This window comes from Numida meleagris, chromosome 3 (genome assembly GCF_002078875.1).
Source record: "Numida meleagris isolate 19003 breed g44 Domestic line chromosome 3, NumMel1.0, whole genome shotgun sequence".
NCBI lineage: Eukaryota > Metazoa > Chordata > Aves > Galliformes > Numididae > Numida > Numida meleagris.
Window position 1 is genome coordinate 51541596 of NC_034411.1, and position 23099 is coordinate 51564694.

Sequence of the window (23099 nt, forward strand, 5' to 3'; positions counted from 1 at the left end):
TATTAAACCTCAAGCTCAGGAGCATGAATTGCTAACCTGCAGGCATCAGGATGAGTGCATGGTCTGCCAGCCAGGTACAGAATTGCTCTGCCTTAGGGCTGCTGAAATTTAGCTGTCAGCCTTCTTCTAAAGGAGCAAATAGAGGTACTGTTAAAACTTGCCAGCATATCCACAAGTATCTGCACACCTTCCACATTCCAGTGTGGTGGCTAATGTTGATAAAAAACTAATGCTATTGAAAGTGTAATTGTAGGACATAAGTAGGTGACTAGAATTTTAATTAGAAATTAATTACAAACTGGGCAGTGGCTGGGTGAATTCTGACTAATGGATCTCTTGCCTGATCAGATCTTGCAAACCACAGATCTCCACAGAATTTGCACACACAAATGACCTTAGATAGAACTCTAATCTCTTTTCCTGCCAGAAACCTGCTTTATACAACTTGCTTATTGTTTTGCATATTTTTTAATGCAGGAGAGCTAACAAAGACTGCAAGATTCTTAGGTTCTTTTTTGTTTGTTTATTATTACTCTTTTCTATCTACGTTCCTTCTTATTCTAACTTCTGCACCTGCACTTGCTTCCAGTGTTCTCCTTTTCCTGTTGCTCACTGGCTTTTCAGTGGTAGCTCCTCTTGGAATCAGTCTCACTGCTTTTTGCAGAAGGAATCACAGGCACTTGGAGCAAGTTCCATGCTTTCTGCTTAAAATCGTGAGAACTGCTGCACTGTCGCTTGTTCACCACTACCTATGGGAAACTTTTTGTGTATTCATCTGCTTCTTTTCACATTTCTGATCACAGCCTGTCCAAACATTGAAGTTGCCTTGACTACAGCACTTACTTCTTGAATCTCTCTGACTTCCCATCTATTTCCTCACATTTTTTCCATACCAACCTACTTTCAAGAACTTTTTGTCTATATCTCATTCCACCATATTCCTCCTTCCCTTTCATCTTCCTTCTCTTTGTGTTACAGGTTGCTCTATCACTCGCTATACTCAAGGGATATTACTTGCCTTTTCCCAGCTGAGAACTGTATTCTCCAGTTTGCCTAAGCTCACTGAGTCTGGGAACGTTATACTAACTATTTATACAGTGCTTTCATTGCGGGTCTTCCACTTTCTTCATCTTTTCTTCGGCCTTTTTTTTTGTATGTGTGACAATGCTTATCAAACATCTAAGTCAGTGCTGGTAATTGCTGTCAGATCAAGGCAGGGTTGAAGAGCATCATAGCACCCTCTGCCCAAAGCTTTCTCCAGCATGTCACAGCAGCGCCTCACTGGCTCTAGAGAGTGTCAGCCTAGGTCGGCGAGGGCTGTTTTGTGCCTTACCACAACAACGCCCCTAGAGAAAGTCTGTGAGCCACATCCAGTGGCCTTAGGATTAGAGGCAAAGAAGAGGTAGCAGCAGACAGGGATCTATGGGTAGATTTTCTTTTGTATTGTTTGATTGTTGATGTCTCTATCATCAAAACAACTTGCCTGAAAACGAATGTGAATCTTGATTCAGAAAACCTTGTATTGATTTGAGTAGTGGTCATTACAACTGGATGATGAGTGAGTGCTAGTTCAGACCCACCAGGTAAACTCATTGCTCTGAGAAAGTCCATGGGAATCATAGTGTGGCCTGAACATGAGCGCTGAACTTTACTTCTGAAGCACCAGTGCCACGAAGTTAACCTAAAATTGATCTCCAGCTGTTAGAAATGCCTGTTGTGCAGTGGGAGTCAGTGCGGATAGTCTGGCTTACTTGCTCAAACTAATGTCTGACCCGCTGATTTCAGGGTCTGATAACAGCCCATCCAAATGCAGTGGAGCATTTAAGTAAGTACATAAAGATAAGCAAGCAGTTAGAAAAGTCTACGGTAAAACAAAATGACAAAGTACAAAAGAGGTGCAGTGTTATTTTTTCTCACTAACTTTAAAAACAAATTCCCTCCAGTTCCTGAATCTCATGTAAACACTGCCATGAAATTTCCCAGTGGCACATTTTTTAGCTGCCCAAATGTCTTCCTCAAAGTACTGAATAAAAGCAAAGTATACATGAAATGCCACTTCTGGAGATTTCTCTCATTTGACGCTTGCTATCCTTGTGCTTGCCTAAGCGCCATGCTCAGTAAAGGCCAATGGGCCCAGGACTAGAGCCAGCAGGGGGCAAGTGGCCTTGTCACATGCAGGGAGGCTAGGAGTGACGGGCTGTATTGTTCTTTGCAGTGCCTGGGGCGCCAGGTGCCCCTGCCAGCAGCCCGCCCTGCACCGTCAACATCCCCATCGCCCCCATCCACAGCTCGGCCCAGGCCATGTCACCCACACAGAGCATCGGCCTGGTCCAGTCGCTGCTGGCCAACCAGAACGTGCAGCTGGACGTGCTGGCCAACCCTCCGGCTGAGACAGGAGGCGAGGGGCCAGGACCCTTCCCAGGGGCACCAGGCCGATTCCCTGGCCCTGGGGCAGTGGCACCAACTGGGGGAGATGTGGCCCGCACTGCCCCTGTACCTCCCACTATTGCCCCACCACCCCCCGCCATCGCCCTTGCTGACCTCCGGGACCATGGTGACCGTGAACACGAGCCTCCGCTCAAGGCCAAGCCCCCACGTCCAGGACCAGGACCTCAACTGGTGGAGGGCGACGCTGTCATCTTTGGGGCCGCTCAGGAGCTGCAGCTGAACAAGATGAACCCCCCACCACCCTACCCTGGTACCATTCCCACAGCCGGCCCCCCACCACCCCCACCTGTCCCCCCACCGCCACCCCTCGACCTCTGCCTGAAAAAGGGGGAGTTCTCCCTTTACCCTGCGGGGCACTACCAGCCGCCCCTGGGGTACGAGCGGATAACAACGTTTGACAGCAGTGGGAATGTGGAGGAAGTGTGCCGACCTCGTACCCGCATGCTCTGTGGCCAGGGCACCTATACCCTGCCAGGGCCCGGCAGCTCTGCCACTTTGCGCATCACCGCTGCCGAGAAGAAGATGCAGCAACCGTGCACCAGTGCAACCCTGAACCGGCTGACAGTTCCCCGTTACTCCATCCCCACTGGGGACCCACCGCCCTACCCCGACATTGCCAGCCAGCTGTCACAGGGCAGGAGCATTGCGCAGAGGCTGGACAGCAGTATCATCCATGCTACTCTGCGGAGGAATAGCAGGGAGGCGGCACTAAAAATGGCCCAGCTGGTGGACAGCCAGAGAGCCACCTTGCAGCTTCCCCCGAAAGCCAAGAGCAACGTTGTGACAGCACAGTACCAGCAGAGAGTACCCACCGCTTTGTACACCTGCAGCCAGTGCAGCAGCAGCGGTGGCAGCAGCACCACGAGTGCTGGTGGTGTAGGCAACATCACTAATGCCAACTCTAGCAGCAGCACTTCCAATATCAGTGGCATGAGACCTGATCTGAGCACGGGGAGTGGCTCCCAGCACAGCTCTGTCATCGCTCACTCTGTCAGTACGTCACCTTTGGCCTCACAGTCCTCCTACAACTTGCTGAGCCCACCTGACAATTCCCGTGACCGGGCAGATTATATCAACTCTGCCTTTACGGAAGATGAAGCCCTTTCTCAGCACTGTCCGGTGGAGAAATCGATACGGCATGTACCTATGGCCTTGACGGAGGCTGCCATCAGTGTAAAACGGCCACCACCATACCAGTGGGACCCTATGGTGAGCGAAGAGATATGGGTTCCTCAGGAAAGGACATCTCAGAGCTCTGTACCCAACCCTCTAAAACCAGCTCCTCTCATCATCGGTCAGACTCAGCATCTGGATATGTCTCGAATGCCGTTTGTCTCCCCTAAGTCTCCAACCAGTCCCACTGCCACTTTCCAGACAAGTTATGGGGTCGGAGTACCGTACCCAGGAAGCTACAGTGCCCCTCCCCTTCAGGGAATGCAGCCCCCCTGCTCCCCCAAAGAAGCTCTGGCCCCAACGCAGTTTGCACAGCAGGAGCCCACAGTAGTGCTTCAGCCAGGTTACCCACCCAACCTCTCCTATTGTCCTTTGCCACCCATGTATCCGGGAAGTAGCGCCTGCTCTAGTTTACAGCTGCCACCGATAGCCTTGCACCCATGGAGCTCCTACAGCGCATGCCCACCCGTGCAGAACCCCCAGGGCACTCTGCCTCCAAAGCCGCTCCTCGTGGTGGAGAAGCCGGTTATGTCTCCCCCGCCAACCGAGCTTCAGGGCCATGTGGGTACAGAGGTGATGGTGGAGACGGCAGACACCTTCCAGGAGGTGCTCTCCTTGACAGAAAGCCCTGTTCCTCAAAGGACAGACAAATTTGGCAAGAAGAGCCGGAAGCGGCTGGATAGTCGTGCTGAGGAAGGGAACGTGCAGGCTATCACCGAGGGCAAGGTCAAAAAGGATTCGAGGACACTGACTGACTTCAATTCGCTAATATCCAGCCCAAGGCTGGGCAGAGAGAAGAAGAAAGTCAAGAGCCAGAAAGACCAGCTCAAGTCCAAGAAGCTGAATAAGACAAACGAATTTCAGGATAGTTCAGAGAGTGAGCCGGAGCTTTTTATCAGTGGGGATGAACTGATGAACCAGAGTCAGGGCAGCAAAAAGGGTTGGAAAACCAAAAGGAATTTGAGGACAGCCAATGAGCTGGATGAATTCAAGTGCCGTAAGGCCAGCGAGAAGGAGGACGGGAGGCTGGGGAGCCAGGGCTTTGTGTACGTGATGGCCAACAAGCAGCCGCTGTGGAACGAGGCAACGCAAGTCTACCAGCTGGACTTTGGAGGGCGAGTGACCCAGGAGTCTGCAAAAAACTTCCAGATTGAGCTGGAAGGACGGCAGGTAGGAGGGGAGTGGCAAATGCTGCACCTGGGTGGGAGGGTTGGTGCCAGGATCCAGCCTGCTTCTGTATGGCAGAGTGCTTCCAGCTCATGTTGGCTGCTCTTTGGAGAAAAACTTTGCTACGCGCAGAAAGTAATCAATAAAAACCAGTAATCAAAGGTCTAGATTCAGAAGTAAGGGTAAAGTGCATTTGTAATGTAAAAGTACCAGATATGTTCTGTATTACTCCTGTAAGACATAGGAAGGCCTCCTTTAATCTTACTAGCTTTTACTTCTGAAGGGAAGTAGTTTTTGTAATAAATTGCAGGGAGAAAAATGCAGCAAATTTCCCTGACTATAGTTGGCAGTTGAAGTCAGTGAGTGTGGATGATAGCTCATTTAATGAACACTGCTCATTCCTGTGGCGGTTCCAGAGGTTAGACAGGCATGTGCTCTGTTCAACAGAGCTGATGGGCGTTCAGTTGGATTCCCTCAAGATCAAAATTTCCCCTCATGAGTTATCAGGCCTCGGGAGCTAGTTCTTAATCCTGAAGGCACAAATGGAGGCTCTGACCCGCTCCCAGAATGAGAGGCTCAGTGGCCTGCTTCTAAGCAGCCTATGGGCCGAGGAGTTTTGGAAAGCTAGAAAATCCAAGTATTTAGTTTTACGATCTCCCCCTTTGGCCAGAGTGAGTTGTTACTACACCAAAACCAAGCCGAGACACAGGAGTTACAGATTTAATTTCAAGTTCAGCCATACCATCTCTAAATGTCAATTTTGGTTTATTAAAGACATCAAAACTCTCAACTCTTTCTGATTTAACTTGGGAGATCAGTGTCTTAAATATCTAACATACATGTCCAGTGGTGGTCTCCTGGTTTTGTCCTGCTGCAAAACAACAGCTTTTTAAAAAAACAGTGACCGTGGATACATGCCCGTGAACGCCCATGCAAAATCACACTGGCCATAGGCTTTGCTGGCAGTGCAACAAAGCTCAACTCACTCCCTTCCATTCCAGCCCAAGAAACTTCACTGTTGTTATCAGGGCTTCTGATTAAGCAAATGAAAACGCAATATTAGTAGGCCAAACTTCACATACTCCCTGCAGAAGAGCAACTTGACTAGCCTAGCTTTACATTTCAGATAGTTCCCACTGCCCCTTTGCTAATTCATTCTCAGTCTAATTATATGCTAGGAAACTTTATGCAAAGGAAAACAGAACTGCATAAGGAAATACAGCTTACCAAGTGTTAGGTGCTATAGACAGGAGATTGGTTATTCTCTTTCCCTGAAAGCTTCTTCCTTAGAAAACAAAATCTGTTTTCCTGATGGGGCAATGACGGAATCTCTCCAACAGAGAGAACAGTATTTTCCTGCATGAAGAAGGATGCTGGTGTGACCCACATCTGTTGAGGTCATTGGTAACAGTCTACTTACATCAATGCTTTATAGTGTTCAGCATGTTTTAATGCTCAATTTATAGAGTGAAATATTAGCCAATATATATATAGACTAATATAGTCGAATATAGTCTATATAGTCTAATATAGACTATAACTCTGTATAGTCCAGTATTACAGTGCACTTACTCTTCTTCAGCCTCACACCCTATTCTGTGAATACCCCACTCATATAAGTTCGGAATGATTAACAGCCGTGTCCTTACAAAGGAGCAAAATTATTTAACTCTTGTTTTTCTCTGTTTTCTGTGATTCACCTTTTTTGACCTTGTTCTCTTTTTCCTTCCCTGCTCTTCCCCTGCTTCCCAGGTGATGCAGTTTGGAAGGATTGATGGCAATGCTTACATTTTGGACTTTCAGTATCCATTTTCTGCAGTGCAAGCCTTTGCTGTTGCTCTGGCTAATGTGACTCAACGCCTCAAATGAACAAGCAGAAACCTGGAGAGAGGAAAATGTTATCAAAACCTTCTCACAGAGTCCAAACTGGAAAATGTCAGGGCAGCCTACGTTAGGTGCGCTGAGGTGCCTGGGAGCGAAGAAGGCCGTAAAACTGGAAAAGTCTCTTAGTGCCCAGCTGAAGGGCATTAACTCTAATCAGTCATGGGGTGGAGGGTGGGGGGCTTTCTTCTCTTTTGTTTGTTTGTTTGTTTTCAGGTGTTTTCTTTTTTTAAAGCATTGTGCTGGGTTTCAGAAAGAGCAAAGGGTTGAGAGCCATTCAGTGTTATGTGGAGAAGTGTGGCTTTTGGCTTGTTGTGATGGTTCTGCTGTGTTTGCTACAATAGCTGATGTAAGCTCATAGAGGGATTAAAAAAGACTGCTCTTTTTGATAGACTGCCTTATATCATGCTGTTCTTTTTAAAACAGGGAACATAACTTTTTTTCTGGTCCAGTTTGTACTATTACTACTACATCAATGATAGCAGCAAAAAAAAAAAAAGAAAAAGAAAAAAAGAAGCTATAATACTTGAAGACACGTGTTTCTTCTCTGATCTCTGATAAAAACTGAGTACCACAAGTTCCAGGGAGGCTTCTGTAGGTCAATATTTAATTTATAAATAATGATGTGTTACTCAGAAGAGAAACAAAACTGTTACCAGTGGGTGGTTTTAAAACTCAGTGTATCAAATAAGTTGATGTCTGCTTGTTTTGTGTGCTGTTTTACTGGGGATAAACATCTTTCGTTGGGTGACAGAAAAGAGGGAAGAAAATAATTATGAGCATTCCTTCTTTGCTCATATTGATCAGCAGTATTATTCTCCAGTTTGGCCTGCAGATGGGAGAGGCACAGTGTGACCAGATGTACCTCCAAGGCCATGCCTATACATGCTCCTCATTTAAATGTGTTTACACTTTATAAACAAAGTCATTCAAGTGAATGAGAAGGCCCAGTGTATTCATCTTCTTAGTAATCAATAGGAATCAAGTTCCACAACATTGGATCTGTGCTAAAATTAGGAAGGAGACAGAAGTATTGCAAGTCATTACAGGAAGCAATTTCATCAGGAAAGCAATTTCATTACAGGAAACAACATCATGGCTGGCTGGAGGAAAAATGAGTTAAAAGCGGAAGGAAAAATTGGACAGAATTACTCCTTTTATCACCTTACTACTTGAGTAGTTCTTGTGACTGTAGTTTGCAAATAGAATTCTCCAGGTAAGAGTGGCAAGCCAAAGTTTAAATGGAGTGTTACAGGGGAAGGCTTATTGACGGGAGGACAGCTCTTTCTGGCTGCAGTTTTTTTTTTCTGGTGGACATACAGACCTGCTGACCATTTTAAAAGGGATGCTTGCACAGAAGGTTTTCTGTGTTGTCCATCTTTGTGTACGTATTTCTCTGTTTTCTCTCCTTCCTCTTGCTTGCATTTTGCTATGGAAGACATTCTGGTATGGAAACAGTTTCCAAAGTAATACACAAAAACTGTAATTATTCCTGTAATTGTTTGGACATTCGATTACAAAATGTAACTGCAGATTTCCTTCAGAAATTATTGTTTTGTTGTGAAAGGCACATTGAGGAAGATGTTAGTTGAGGTGTTAATGGCTGCTTTGTCTTTCATCCAGTTCAACTTCTTACTTGAAAAGCTGTATAGCATGGGATAAACAGATGTGATTTTATCTCTCTTTTCTTTTTGAAAATCCTAGTGGTAAGGCAGATCTGTGTTGTACTTAATTTGTTCTAGAGGAACATACCACGTAAGAGAGGACCCTGCTGTAGCAGAGCTTACTAGAATGCAGTGAGCTAGACACTTCTGCTCTGCTGACACTTGTAAAGAATACAGCACAGAGGAAGTAACAAATGTCAGTCAGAGAGGAGTTTGACAGCTGCCAAGAGAGACTTCAAGGCAGATCATCCACAGGTAATGTCCCGCGGGGTGAGTCTGGGAAGAACCCTTTGCCAAGTAGCTTCCTTGGAAGAGGGATTAGAGGTAGGAGGGAAGGAAGGGAAATAGGTGGCTCCATGCCTGTATGATCCCAGAGATCAGCAGCTTCTCGCATGTCAGGCACAACATTCCCCTTGGCATTTAACTGACTTCATTTGCTACAATTAATTTTGTTGAATTTCTCTGTGTTATCTGGGCCTCTTTGTATTTCTTCTCTCGCGCATGACATTCGGCAGCTTGCATGCCCGTATGCGTAATGCATGTGGGATGGAGGAACTGAAATGGTTTGGTCCTGTTCCCTTTACAATCTGTGGAGATTTTTCCCTTTGATTTTTGTAAAGGAAGCACTGTTAAGCCATTTATCTGTATTGAGTTACACCCTGTGCAAACAGTCAGTTGAATTCTCAGGTCCGCTGCTTTCAATACGTGAGGAGGAAAGTTGTCTGATTAGTGTTCTTTCCCACCCAAAAGTCTGTGCTTACCAGTCATACCCAAATTAGAATATAATGGGCACATGCTGAACACCATAGACAAGAAACATCACGACATGCACACTGTCTGGGAGAATGGCAACTCATTCACATTAGAAATCTTCTGCTGAAAGGAACATTGCCTGTAATTTTAAGCCAAAATTGTTACCACATGCGAAGAAATCAACGTTTTTTTCTGAACAACATCTGATCTAATTAGAAGGACTTCTGTGTGCAGTTTCTTTAATGCACCATGGAACAGTGTTCCTCCTCACTTGGTTCATAAGCAAGTTTTTCCAATTATCAGTAGTCTTCTACTAATGTAGATCCACAAATTGCAAACAGATATAACAAGTAACAGCATTAGTAATTTGGTTCCATTGACCAAGCTTGTGATTGCATCGTTCTGGTGGCTTCTGCCCAAACAAAGCACAAGGAATAACCATCATAAATCAGGAAAATAAACACAGTTTCCAACCTTCCTGTTTACTTGTCAGATGTTATAGGATAAGATACTCCTTTGTATTTTTGAAAATACTTTGACAGAGTCCCTAAAGGGAATTAAAATTGAGGGTTTTAATGGTTTGGAGAATACCTAGTATTAGAGATAGAAGCTACTCTCAAATATGTTGAATTGTAATGAGAGAGGTGGAAGTGGTGTGAATTCTGAGAGTGGAACTGGATCCTAAATGAAACAAAGAACGAGTGAAAGCAACAGTTCTTTTGTTTTTCATTGAGATATGACATGAGACACAAATTTAAAAGCCCCCCACAAAATAATCACTTAAATCCCAAAGATTGCTGTTGCATTCAGCCAAAAGATAGATTTTACATTTGATATTTGATTTGTAAGATCCAAGTTTTCTGTTAGATAACTAAGTTCTTCTAGGAAGAATGTAGCGAGGTATTCAAAAATATGTTCTTCTTTTATACACACAGTAATTTCCAGTGGTTGAACATGTTTTTCCAAAGGTTTTTTTTTTTTTTTTTTTTTTTCCAGTTGTGCAATAGTTGTGACAGTCTGGGGGTTTCATGGTTTTTTTTTTTTCTTGTTTGTTTGTTTTATTTTGCTGTTTTTCTTTATTTTTTTTTAAGGAGTTCTGAGTGATTTTTTAAAAATAATTTAATGCAGATTTCTTGTTAACATCCAAAAGGCAAACTATTTATCTTGTGTAATGTAATAAGTGATTAAGGGATTATTTTATTTCTATGTATCAGTGAGTTATACACACTTTATTATTTATATTTAAAGAGCATATTTGTAAGAAATTGTTTGCAGGCAGTATGTTTCACTGCAAGAAGTTCAAAGTGCATACAGGAAGACTTGGTTTTGTGGGCTAGTGTGCAAAATTTCATCATTCAGGCAGGCAAAAATATTTTGGGGCAGCTGAAAGCAGTGAGTTTGCTATGGAGGACCGTGTAGACTACAAAGAATGTAGATGACTTCTTTGGGACCTACAGAAATCTGTCCTTCTCCACTGTGCGTTTCCCTCCTTTGTTTTGAACTACCTATTTCACTTGGGAGTGCTTTTAAAAAATACAAAGCTTTCCCTCTTATTTAGTACTATGCTTTTTCTCAAGATATAAAATAGGCTGGTTTGTGTGATAAAAGAGGGTATAACAACCTAGGCTCAGTTTGTAAGTTAGTTTGCATAGCCTGGTAGGATGATGCACGAGAAAGAGTACAGCAGTAAATGTGCTTTTCTCTGCTCAGGCTAATGCACGCCTTCAGTGGGGCTCAGCTGGTTCCAGCACATTCATAGTGTTGCTGATACCTGAGCTAGCGCTGCATGGAGCTGGTTGAGCTGATCCCTGACCTCTGCCTGTGGCATCTTCTCTTCTTCAAGGTGCTCGTCCACTGAGACACAGTGGAGCAGGCATTCCTCCCCTCTTCCTTCCAGTTTAGCTCCAAGAGCAGCATGCAGCTGACATAGAGTTTGCCTGCAGCAGCTTTACGCAGAGAAAGCCTTGATGTCAGCTGGTGGCTGTATGGAATCTGCTCCACTGAAGGTGCAAAGGGATGCAATAGAGAACCTGATTCATTTAGAAAATACAGCTGATACCCTCAAAATAAAGCTCTAACAGAGTCTGTAAATTGGTGCTTAAAGTCTTGTATGATATGCACCGTGCACGGAGTGATCAATTTTATCTTGAAGCAGTGGGAATATTGCATTTCTGCAATGCTCTGAGGAAGCACGGGATAGAGAGATGAAGGAGTTACAAAAAGAATTGTCATCGTAACAGTTACGCACTGAGTTCCAGAGGCAGCAGAAGGAGGTGCTATGAGCAGCCTGATCTTGGTTGTATGACAGTAAATCTGCACATAGGTTCATCTCAGTTAGATAAACCTTCCATGATACAGCCACAGAAAACTAATTGTACTCTCTAGTTTTGTTCCATTGTTTTTATGAAGATGCACAAAGCCTTGAGCCTGGACAGGCTGACTTTCCTTTACGTGTCTTTTTTTTGGTCTAAGAAATTCCAGACAAATGTGGGAACTTGCTTGGTTTTTGCCTCAGGCAATTTCTGTGCATTTGCAGCCTGATATGTGTTACCCTATGTTATCTTGGTGCCCTTTTACCTGTCAGCAACAGTTTAAATCCATGTGCAAAAAACTGATTTGATTGAAAGCGAAGGCAGAGTTAAGTTTTTACTGGCCGTTAAGAATGTGTTTGCCAGAGCAACAGCTTGGAAATCACACATCTCTAGAGATCCCAAACCACTCCAGGCCAGTGAATCTGACCTGGGGATTAGCAGCAGATGAGCCATTTGCATGGCATACTGACAAAGGGCCAGCTTCTCGCCTCACCAGGTTACACCAAGGTACCTAAGAGAGTGGAATCACAACCAAAATGCACTTTGCCATCACTGCGTGATTATAAGGTAAGAATGACGGACTTGACCTGTATATCCATTTGAGACAACTGTACAGCATTAACCAATAGCTATAGTGATGGTTCTGTGTAAACTCCGCTGAAGCACTCTGGAAGTAAAATGGCAGCCACAAAGCAGTCTTATGGAATTTCGCCTTATTGTTCTCATTTCTAGGACTCCAACGCAGGAGAGCAAGCTGTTTATGTGATTTAGAGGTTGGTGTAATGGTTTTCCCAGTGTATGAGGGCAAATAATATACTGCTGACAAAAATGGAATAATTCTGGTACAGGAACTTTTTCATTTTCAAGTCCCTTCACCTTCACAGCAAGCACAATCCTCCACCAGCAGATACTGGCATAGAGCTCTATTACCCTCAGGATTATTCTGCAGGTAGGGACCACAGCCCTTTTTGCATGGTTGGAATTTACATGCATCATTCTCGAAGGAACAAGATTCATTACTACTTGTGAACAGTGGGCTATGCAAATGATTATTTCATATTTATTTAATTTTCTTCCTAAAAAAAAAAATACTGCAAAGATGTTTTAAGAATAAAAGATGCAGCTTTGCACATTGCCTGGTACCTCTGGAGATGTATGAGGAGAACATTTCTTTGGGCAGTTGGATTGTTGCTGCATGTAGGAAATGAGATTTTTAAGAGAAAAGCAATTAACCAAATAAGAGAATGAAATAGGATTCAGTGAAGCAGTTCGTGATACAAAAATTAAAAACTTCACCCTTCAACTTTTGATTTTGCAAATGAATTTATAATGAGAAGTTTGTTCTTCAGGGCAAACTGATTGTTATGAAGCTCTATGGAAGTGCGTAGGTTTGCTGCTCCGGAGCTGACTGTGGGATCAAAACAACATGATTTTGTGAGATTTGAAAATAAATAAATAAAAATCTGAATAGTGACTTATCCAAAGTGTTCAATAAAGAAATTAAATGGTATGATGCCTTCCAGTGGCTGGAGGGGGCCTACAGAAAAGCTGGGGAGGGACTTTTTGTAAGGGCAGGTAGCGACAGGACAAAGGGAAATGGCTTTAAAATGAAAGAGGGTAGACTGAAACTAGATATCAGGAAGAAATTCTTTACTGTGAGGGTGGTGAGACACTGGAACAGGTTGCCCTGCGAGGTTGTGGATGCCCCCTCCCTGGAAGCATTCAAGGCCAGGCTGGATGGGACTTTGAGCAAGCTGGTCTAGAGGGAGGTGTCCTTGCCTATAGCAGGGGGTTGGAACTAGGTGATCGTAAAGGTCCCTTCCAACCCAAACCATTCTATGATGTTCAAGCCTGCCAGGTTATTCTGAATTCCTGCCCTCCCATTTAAATAACTGCCAATTTAAAAATATTGTTTGATTCAGCAATTCTGAATCCTGACAAATGGCATCTACTTGTGGAATATTTTCCTTACTGTCCAAATAAATGGTTGGTTCTGGTAATATGGATTAAGATTAAAGTAATAATAATAGAGAAACATCTTATACCAGTGTGCAGACACCTGAGTTTCAAGTATTTAATCAGGATAGAGCTCAGCTTGTAATTCCTGCCTATTCTGTTTCAAACTATTTGTTCAAAACGATCATAATTTTCCCTTCATTTCTTTTCTTTGCTTTATACATGTTTTGCCTTTGGTTTCCCTTCGCTTCACTGCTTCTGCATTTGTTTCTTCATTTTCTGTGTTGTGCGTTTGGGGAAGGGTTTGTCTGTTCAAGATCTCGTTGTTTGTTGTAGATAAAGTATATGGTGTTGTGGAATAGCATGGAGATGCATTTGATTGAAAAGGCACTGTAGTGTTTCCTGAAAAAAGTAAGGAAGTTGCATTTGTTTATTAAATGCATTATTTTGGTACTATAACTTTGAACATGATTTTGGATTTTATTTTTTTTTATTTAATTTAATGAGCATATACAGTCATGCAGGTGCACTCTTTCTTAAGCTAGCAATCCCAACATGTTTTTCTTAATGCTTTTGAAAATTGGTGCATAATTTGTGTACTTTTACATGTTTTACATGGGGTTTTTCTTTGGAAATTTTGGGGAATCTCATGTTTTATCTTTTTTTTTTTTTCTTTTCTCCTCAGTGTACCATGGTATACCTGGTTTCCACTGTACTTAAAAACACACCTTGATCTGCCTCTCCTTTTATGTATCTTGTGTAATAGATTTTGCAGGAGGTGCCTAGAAAGCATTGTTGGTTTCCTATAAAAATGTGGTTTGTCCAAATTCTTTACTGTCTACATGATTGGCAGATTGACTGATTGCCCTATTTTTCCTTGATGATTTGGAGTTGTAAGAGTTGTCCAGCTGTTGCTTAATAAAATTTTGCAGACTAGAAAATTCTTGACTTGTTTTTGTTGCATTTTGCATCATATCAAGCACCTTAAATACTTTAAAAGCAGTTGACAAACCTCCTCTGAAATGATCTGAATAATAAATAGCCAGGAGCCCCTATACCTTCTGATTTCAATAACTTTTCAAGTTCCACTGAACCCCATCCATGTACCAGGCCATAGGACTCTGTCAGTTATATGGGAGGACGGATGGCAAAGTTGTCGTGGTAATAATGTTCCCATCTGCCTGAACATCGGGCAGTTCTTGTACCATTTCTCCTCTGCTTGCTTTCCTTTTTAAGGAGGTTACCTTCGGGATTTGTGGTACTTCTCATATTATCATTGGTACACTGGAAACTTTAACATTACTACAAAAGATTCTTCTGTCATCTTTAATAACAGAACAAAATGCTGTGATGGCTAGTGTTCCTTCACTGTTTTTCACTGGGCATAAACATTCAGGGACTGAAGAAATCATAATAATAAAAGGTAGTAAAGTATCTTACATGGCATAATGTACATCCTAGCTGTGGTGTAAATGAGAGATCTAAATGAGATGTGGATTCTCATAGCAAGTTCTAATAATGGGCCCTCGTTACCTGTGGAGTATTGCAGGAGTCTTTGTTGGATCCTGACCTCTGCCATATTCATGGGTGGCCTTGAAAAGAGTTTGAACATTGAGCTATAGAGTTTACTGATGATGTGAAGTTACTCACAATAGTGAAGGCAGTGACCAGTTATGAAGGATCTCAGGTCTTCATCAAAGCTGGCATTATTGCCAACTCAGTATGGATAATTGCAAAGTGATTCACATGGGGGATAATAAGCAAGCCTAGATTTACATGTGCAGTAACGGTCTCTGAAATGACCTCTGCCACTCAGGAGAGACTGAGCACACTACAATAGAGCCAGAAAGTTTCCTAGGCTGAAAATAGTCAGAGACTGGGAGAGTACTAGGAGTAAATGTCATGTGAATCTTCTCCGTCCCTTCTCTTCCTCGGGGATTTGCAAACAGCTTTTATTGGAAGCAAAACGTGAGGCTTAAATGGATTCACATGTTGAACCAGTGTGGCTATTCCTATGCCAGCACTTCTAAAGCAAGCTTAAACCTGGAGCTTAGTGTATAGTGGGGGCAGACCTAACTTTGATTTGCTGTGTATCATAGTTCAGTGACAAAGGTTTGTGGGGTCATCTACTTCTGGAAGGAAATTCCACACTTTCTCGGGCTTTTTTTATTTATTGATGCCATGAATTTACAAAAATAAGAATTATTTGGGCACAGTGCCCTCTGGTTATGCTGCCTGGTTTAGAGGTAAGAAGGAGATGTGGGGGAACACTGTTTAAACAGTGTCTCTTTAAAGCAAAACTGAGAATACAGCAGCTATACACATAGTTAAGCTTGTATGTATGATTTAATAACTGCTAGCTGTGAGCTTTTTCACCAAGACAGGTTATTGTTGGTGTTCTCTGGTCTGTGGCATATTCCATTTATTTTGGCATTACTACCAACATCACTACGAATAATTAAATAGCAGTGTTTACTTCTATTTTTTTTTTTTCAACAGCAGCCCAGCTTTCAGTATACATTGTTAACAGGATAGATGCAGGAGCTAAGTAATTACCTAGTTGTGAGGGTGTTGCATAAGATCAGGAAAAAAAAATTGGAGCACTTCACGCCAATTGAAATTCATCTCAGCCCTTTCATCTGGTCCCTCATCCATTATGGCTCTTTATTCCTTATTCTCATTTTCTGCTCTGTTTAAAATGAACACATTTCGTACCATTTTTTTGTTTGATCAAAGCAAAAACTATTCATTTGGGGAAATGTTTAGCTTTGTGCACCTCCTGATATTTTTAGCTTTTCCAATGGTTCCTCACTTTCCTCCCTTTGTCACTTCCCCACGGATAAGGACGAAAGTTATATTTGAACTGCAGAAAATACTGTTTCTTTGTTTTTCCCCTTTCTCATTGCATTCTGTGGTGACCATCTTCTTCCCTGAAATGAGAAAAACTTGGTTCCCTTTGTTGTGCAGTTTTGGTGAGATTAATTTCTTCCTTTTCCTAAGAAAGCCATCTATGATCTTTTCATAATCTGAATGTTTGCTTTAGAAAAGAGTCTCTATGAGTTGGTTATTGCAAAAGGGAAGATACTCAAGATGATTTAAACATCCAACATCTCTACTTGCCTCAGCTGGAGGCAGCCAAATGCAGAGCCTCATCTTCAGCTGAGGCATCGCTGTGATCCTTTCTAATAATAGAATCATAGAATTGCTCAGGTTGGAAAAGACCTTCAAGATCATCAAGTCCAACCGCAACCTAACTATACTGTTCTAACTCTAACAACCCATCACTAAATCATGTCCCTGAGCACAACATCCAAACACTTTTTAAACACATTCAGGGATGGTGACTTGTGTTCAGATATAGCAGTGCAAAATACTGCAATGATGGTCATCTTCACCATTATCACTACAAAGATAGTGGCTATGGAAGTTTGATTTTTTGAATAAATTGTTACTGTGTGAACATTAAATGTGAAAAGAATCAAAATAAAATGGTAGAAAAATTGAGAAAATGATGATCTAAAGTTGAAATATTCTCAAATATAAAATGTTGCATACTAAGAGCCACTCACATCCATGAGGAAAATATTTTTATTTATCCAAAGATAATAACAACAAACAACCTCATAGCAAGATTGCTTGCCTCTGTGAAGTTACGGACAACCTAGTGAAGAAAAGATCCAGGAAATGCAGCTGTCCTATGCTGGAGTCCAGATCTGAAAGACTGAAAGACCAAAACATGGAATACAGTATTGAAAATGTTCTCAAAGTTGTTGCATTAATCTACTGTGTGTAGCTTGGTCAGTGCAAGAGACAAAGTCAAAAAGAATTTAATCAAAAGAACAGATGTTTAAAATGTTCTAAGTACAGTTATAGAGACAAGTGATGACATCAGCCATCTTTAAATTGGATCTCAGAATTCTTTTGGAAGACATAGTGTAGCAGGCAATTGAGAAATAATAATTTAAAGACATTCAGAGAACAGGATGTACAATGAAATTTACTCTCAAAATAGTTAAGCAGGGAAGTAATTATATGAATGAGGTAGTAATCATATAAAACAACGGAGATCCACAATTTAACTAATTAATTTGAAAATAACCTATGAAGAGGCATAAGTGCATACAATTTTAAAATACTGAGTAGGTGTTGAAGTTTTGTTAGAAAAGTTCTAGAGTTCTGGATAAACGCAGTCAGTGCTAGTGAGGCAGATTCTGTCAGTCTGTTCCCTGGCCAATTTTGGATGCTATAACCTATTAAAATTTGTGAAGCTAGGACGGAGGGAACACATAATGACTTCAAGAGGAATTGTTATAGAACTGGTTTACCTTCATAGAAACATTATGACTAGATGTCCAAGTAGGAATGTAAGATGTTTTCAAGTACCAACAGAAAGAAGGGAGTTAGAAAGTGCTCAGGAAAGGATGTTGGAGGAATTTGTTAGGAAAAATATTGCTTTGCCACACGGAGAGCCAAAGCAGTCTCTTTTGTGCTGGCAACGTTGTATAGATTATAAGCATGACTCCTGCTGAGATCATCATTCTTTCTGTTAATACAGAATTAATTTAATCCAGCAAATGAAGACTGTTAACCAGGCATTGACATCACCAGATCATTTGTACTACTGGATGATACAGAAGCTGCAAAATTTATGTCAGATTTGATATTTCTGAAAGATGACAATAAAAGGCGCAGAGAGAGGCAACAAAAGATCCAAAGCAAGCATCCATTTCAAAAACGTAACTGTAGGAATGGAGAAAGGTTTTGAATCTCATCAGCCTCTTGGACTTTATCATATCCTTAGCAGAAGAGAGTAAATCTGTGTGATGAATTCTCCATGTCATAAATGAGCCCCTAAGTAAATCAGTGACCACTGTAAAAAACTCAGACTCCCTAAATTCTCTCATGAGAAACTGATGGACTTGTTTGCAGGTAGTGTATGCCTCAAGGAACAGATATAAATCATCCATAATTTCCACTGAAGACACAGCTATTCTTGAGCTCTGCCCTTGATTCAGAAATTTTGTATCTTACCCAGAATATCAGATGGTTGGAACACAAGCCTGGACAGTATTTACAGGCATCACGTGAAGTTCAGTGCTCCCCAGAGGTTCATGTTTGTGGAGCAATAGCAAGCTTACATGTTCCAGGAGGATGTAGCTCTGCTGTGGTGCTTTTACAGGTGCAGATAGAAAACTTCTGCTGATATAGCTCCAGGCACAAAAGATTCCAATAGATGTCTTTAAAACATAGGTGACAAAATCCTGTTATGGGCAATACTAGATGTCAGTGTGTTTTTCTTATGAGCCTTTCTCAAAAACAAATGAAATAGGTCTCAGCTGTCTTTGAGTGTGCAAAGATAGTCAGTTTGCACTGCCTACATTTACATTGGAATTTGGAGACAGTTGTTCCTCAGTTTTGCAAGCTGTGATTGAACAACTGATGGCAAATTCAGTCTGGACACTGAGTGGATGTTTGGACCATCACCTTCAAAGCTGTCTTTCACATTTGTTAAAGTCGGGGTTGTCCTCTGTCAGTACAAATGTCCAAATGAGTTATGCTGTTGCGTGAACAAAGAAGTGCAACTCTATCCATACTAGAAGATCAAAGGAGAGACACCAAGTAAGATCATTCCACTGAAAATTTGTAAGATATGGAGGGAAATTATGTTGTTGAAATAAAATCATATGAATGTTTCATAATATATTAACACGTAAGGGGAAATATTATGTTGTCTTTTTATGGTGCCTCTAAACAATGAATGTTTATCATTGTTATTGTATTAAGAATCAATTTTCAACTGGTAAGTATTAAAGCTTAAATGTTATAATGGAAAAATTTGTCACCAACAGGGAGGGCACCATTGTTAAAAGCTGTATCATTGCTTGCAGGCTGACAAAGGCTGTAGAACCTGAACAAAATCCCTCAACATTATTGTCTTCAAAAAGCATTAGTAAACTTTGCTACTTCAAATGACACCAGAAGCTGAATTTTCTGACCTTGGTTCATAAAGTCTGTGCGCTCAGTGCTACCCACAGGAGCTTTAGACACAGCAAGCTCACCAATTTAACTGGATTTTCCACCCAGGTGGTTCCTGACAATGATTTTTCTAGCACAGGGACACTGAGAAGCCCTATAACAACTGTTATCTGTGCCTGACTCAGAATGGTTGAATAATCCATTATTTCAGCTCTTCAGTGTTACATCCTAATAGCTTTCCTTTTATCTGCTCTATTCTTTATGTCCCTTGATGTTTTCGTTAAGCCATAAAAAATAAAAACATCTCCAACACAACACTCTGGTTTCCTATTGTGTAATACAGCATATCACCAAGACTCAAAGGAACATGATCCTGCAGTGTTCTTGCAGTGTGATGAGCGATGGGGGCTTTTTGTAATGGCACATAAGAACTGAGGAGAGATCCACCAGAAAACCTCCAATTCTCAAGGTGTACAGTAGTAGGCACAAAATCAGGACATATTTCATCGCACTTGTATGAATCCACCTAGAGGGAAGTCTGCTTATGCAGCAGATGATGAATGAACATGCAGACTGCAGTAGTAGTGACCAACATCACCATTGGAAAGACAGGGGAGGTCAGGGAACCACAGGCTGCAGCAGTGTCTAGTGGTAACATCACAAAAATAAATGTGAAACAGATTCTTGCTGCAACAGAAATCACCTGAGACTGCAAAGCAGTGAATCTAAGCAAGCCAGCAGGAGGAATATTTATTGTAATTCCACAAGCAGTCAGGGAGCACACCCACAGTCAGCCAGGAGAGACAGTTTGAATCATCAAAGCATTTGAGCTCTGAGAGCAATGCAGAGATGAGAGCAAGCTGCATCGTGTCCAGTTGCTCCAAGCGCAGATGCAGGAACCAGGAGGTGGACTTAGTTTGTGACTGATCCCAAGAGCTGTAATATTAATAATTTTCAGCCATTTCTTGTGGGTGGCAATGACTGGATGGAATCTTACTACAACTTGAAGCTTACTGTACAACCCCCAAATAAAAGACTTCTCAAGAAATTCCTTTCTCACCAAAGAAGCAAAAATTATGTGAAGACACCAAGCACTGTGTCATGAGAATACAAGCTTCTGAGTCACTTTTGCAATTTTAGCTCTACAAGAAAGTCTCTCTTATGAGACAAGCTACAAAGTACTTGAGCTAACTTCATGGAAAAAAATGTGGGAGTCTACTAGCTATGTTGTCCCCGCAGCAATACAAGATGATATCACATAGTAGTATTGGAGAACATATTGCTAGACTTGAGCACTCATAAGATCTTTCTTTTTCTGCTGAAATAGGTGGATTTACACTTGTGTTTAGAATTAAGTACAAAACTAAGTGCCAAACTCACTCCTTAGGCAGCGTAGTTACTGAGCTGTAGTAATGCCCTGAATGGAACTATGTCATTTTGTCCTCTTTCACTCTTGCTTTCAGAAGGTTGAAAATTGGCTCATTTGTTGTCACAAGTGGCATAGAGTAGGCTGATGACAATTCCAGTGAAGAATGTTCATTTTTATTAACGCAAACAGCCTGAGAAATTCCAGGAACCTGGGAGAATGCTTAGCTAACAATATTGGAGGAGAAGTAAGCATGTAGCAGGCCAGACATGCTGACCACAAGCAGCAGGCAAATTAATAAAAAGGATGATATAGGAGTCAGTTAAAAACTGGAATGTAAGGATATAAGCCATAAGAAACTAATATTAGGTGATATGTTATTATGGTGAAAAAGAGGTCTTACCCTGCTGTGTCCTTTGACAGCATTGTTTGAGGTTATTACCTCAATTTACAGATAAAATTTTGTTCATAGGGCCTTTTGTGAATTACTGCATTGGATTTCAATTAGGAAATTAGCAATAACTGGTGTGAATGAGATGTGCTTTAAATGGATTAAGATTGAAGTCACAAAGTACCCTATGACACTGCATTGCCACTGAACAGAATATTTCTGACAGGATTTTGCAGGGCACTAGATCTGATGGTAAAAAGGACTCAAAAGCAAATACAGAACTGTGGCTGACGAAATCTGGACCTGGCACAAAGCTGCCAGAATGGGAAACAGGGGAAGGCCATGAGACATTGCAGACAAAATACAATTTTATTACAGACAAATGCAAAGTTAGATGTTTAGGAGCAAGGATTGTAGACATATCTCAGAATCAGTAATTTAGCTCAAAAAGTGCTAATCTGATGAGTTACAGGTCAAAGCAGACAGGTATCTCAATGTGATATGCTAGCAGACCCAAGAGATGTTCTTACAAAGAGAGCACAATCCTTAGAATTTTTATATAGGGCACTGAAAGTAGAGAATTGATTTCACTTGACAGATTACTGGGTTTGCTTCTGATGCCTAGGCTTTTAAACTATCTTGGAAAAAGAGGGAATGTTGAAAAATGGTGAAGTTCAAAAGTTGAATAAAATGCCTTGCAGCATGAGTTTTGTCTATTTAGCTTATTTCAGAGAAGATCATAATTAATTCTCAGTATCTTAAAAAACTAAAATGCTGGTATCAAAATGCACTTTAATTTAGCAGAGAAAAGCTCAACAGGCACTAATGACTGGGAAGGCTAAAACCAAATACAAAGAGAATACATTTAATTAAGAAAATTATTGACATTGAAACGAAATCATGGGTTCTCCGTCCTGTGAGATATTTCAGTCAGTACTGTTCTGTTTAAATGCATTTTGGTTAGACATAGGGGTTAACTGTGTGAAAGATGCAGTGACAAAAGGAGAATTAGCTCCAGAGGCATTTACCACTTTCTTGGTGCCTCCATTAGCCAGATGCCGACCTGGCTGGAGGACAGTACTGGTTTATTCGCTCTGCACACACAGGTTTCCTTCCTTCCTACAATGGAAGGAGGAGCGAGGGCCTGAGGATGTGAAGGCCCTGTCTCACATGGGCTCCTGATTTAGCCACACACATGCTTAGATCTGGGAGCTTAGAAGTACTCCCAAATCCTGCAAATTAGCTGCAGTCCCATGTGACTGAAGAAGAGACACATTTGTTGGTTTATGTAGGCAAGGACTAGTTTACTCCAGTGTGCTCGTACTTTTGCAACGTGTGCCACAAAACTAGTCACCTATGTTTTCTATTTGAGTAAAAATAAGTTACTGCATGTCATGTTCTGTATATAATCTTGTGTTTCACTTTGTGCTTCAGGAGCAATTAGCTGGAGAGAGGAGATTCTCAGGCACAGAGTAAAACCTTTGTGTTACTGCATGTTTCTCGTTAGATGTAGCAGTACCTAAGGGTTCTTGCCATTAATGAATGTGTGGCTGTGCATGCAGGCAATAATCTGCTTTTAAGAGGAGAGGAGAAGCTTTCCAAAATATTTGGCACTTTTCACTACTTTGCTATTTAATTGCTTCCCTTGAGATATATGTAAAACTGTTCAGAAACAAACAGAACTGTTATAAATAATGGAAAAGTATAATCAGAATAATAATGTATAGTGTTCAAGTAGCAGTGAGAGGGCTGCAGGGCCTCTGTGAGGTGGAGCCAGGGGGTTGGACACAGCCAGTTCCAGCTGGCTCCAGTGGCCCCACCACAGGGCCAGGCTGGGCCCCGCAGCCAAGATGGTGTCGCCAAAGAGAAAGTGTGCTTAGGAAAGTGTAGAAGATGGCAGAAAGAGAGAGGAGGGGGGACAAAGAGAGTGAGAAACGTCAGCAGGAGCACCAAGGCAGGAGGAGGAGGAGAAGATGCTCTGTGGCACCCTGCCAAAGGGACTGCTGCCCATG

The 23099-nt window shown here is 41.9% G+C and overlaps 1 protein-coding gene across 7 annotated transcripts in view; it reads left to right on the plus strand.

The window, feature by feature from the left end:
• TULP4 (tubby like protein 4) overlaps nt 1–12509 on the plus strand; it is a 145267-nt gene extending 132758 nt beyond the window's left edge. For 4 of the 7 annotated variants that reach the window (XM_021391588.1, XM_021391582.1, XM_021391584.1 and 1 more), the window contains exons 14-15: nt 2216–4791; nt 6541–12496. In XM_021391588.1, the coding sequence (XP_021247263.1) occupies nt 2216–4791; nt 6541–6657 (2693 nt within the window). In that variant the 3' untranslated portion in view covers nt 6658–12496. Of the gene's footprint in view, nt 1–2215; nt 4792–6540 lie in introns of all 7 variants that reach the window. The other 3 variants (XM_021391583.1, XM_021391587.1, XM_021391586.1) reach the window with 1 other exon arrangement.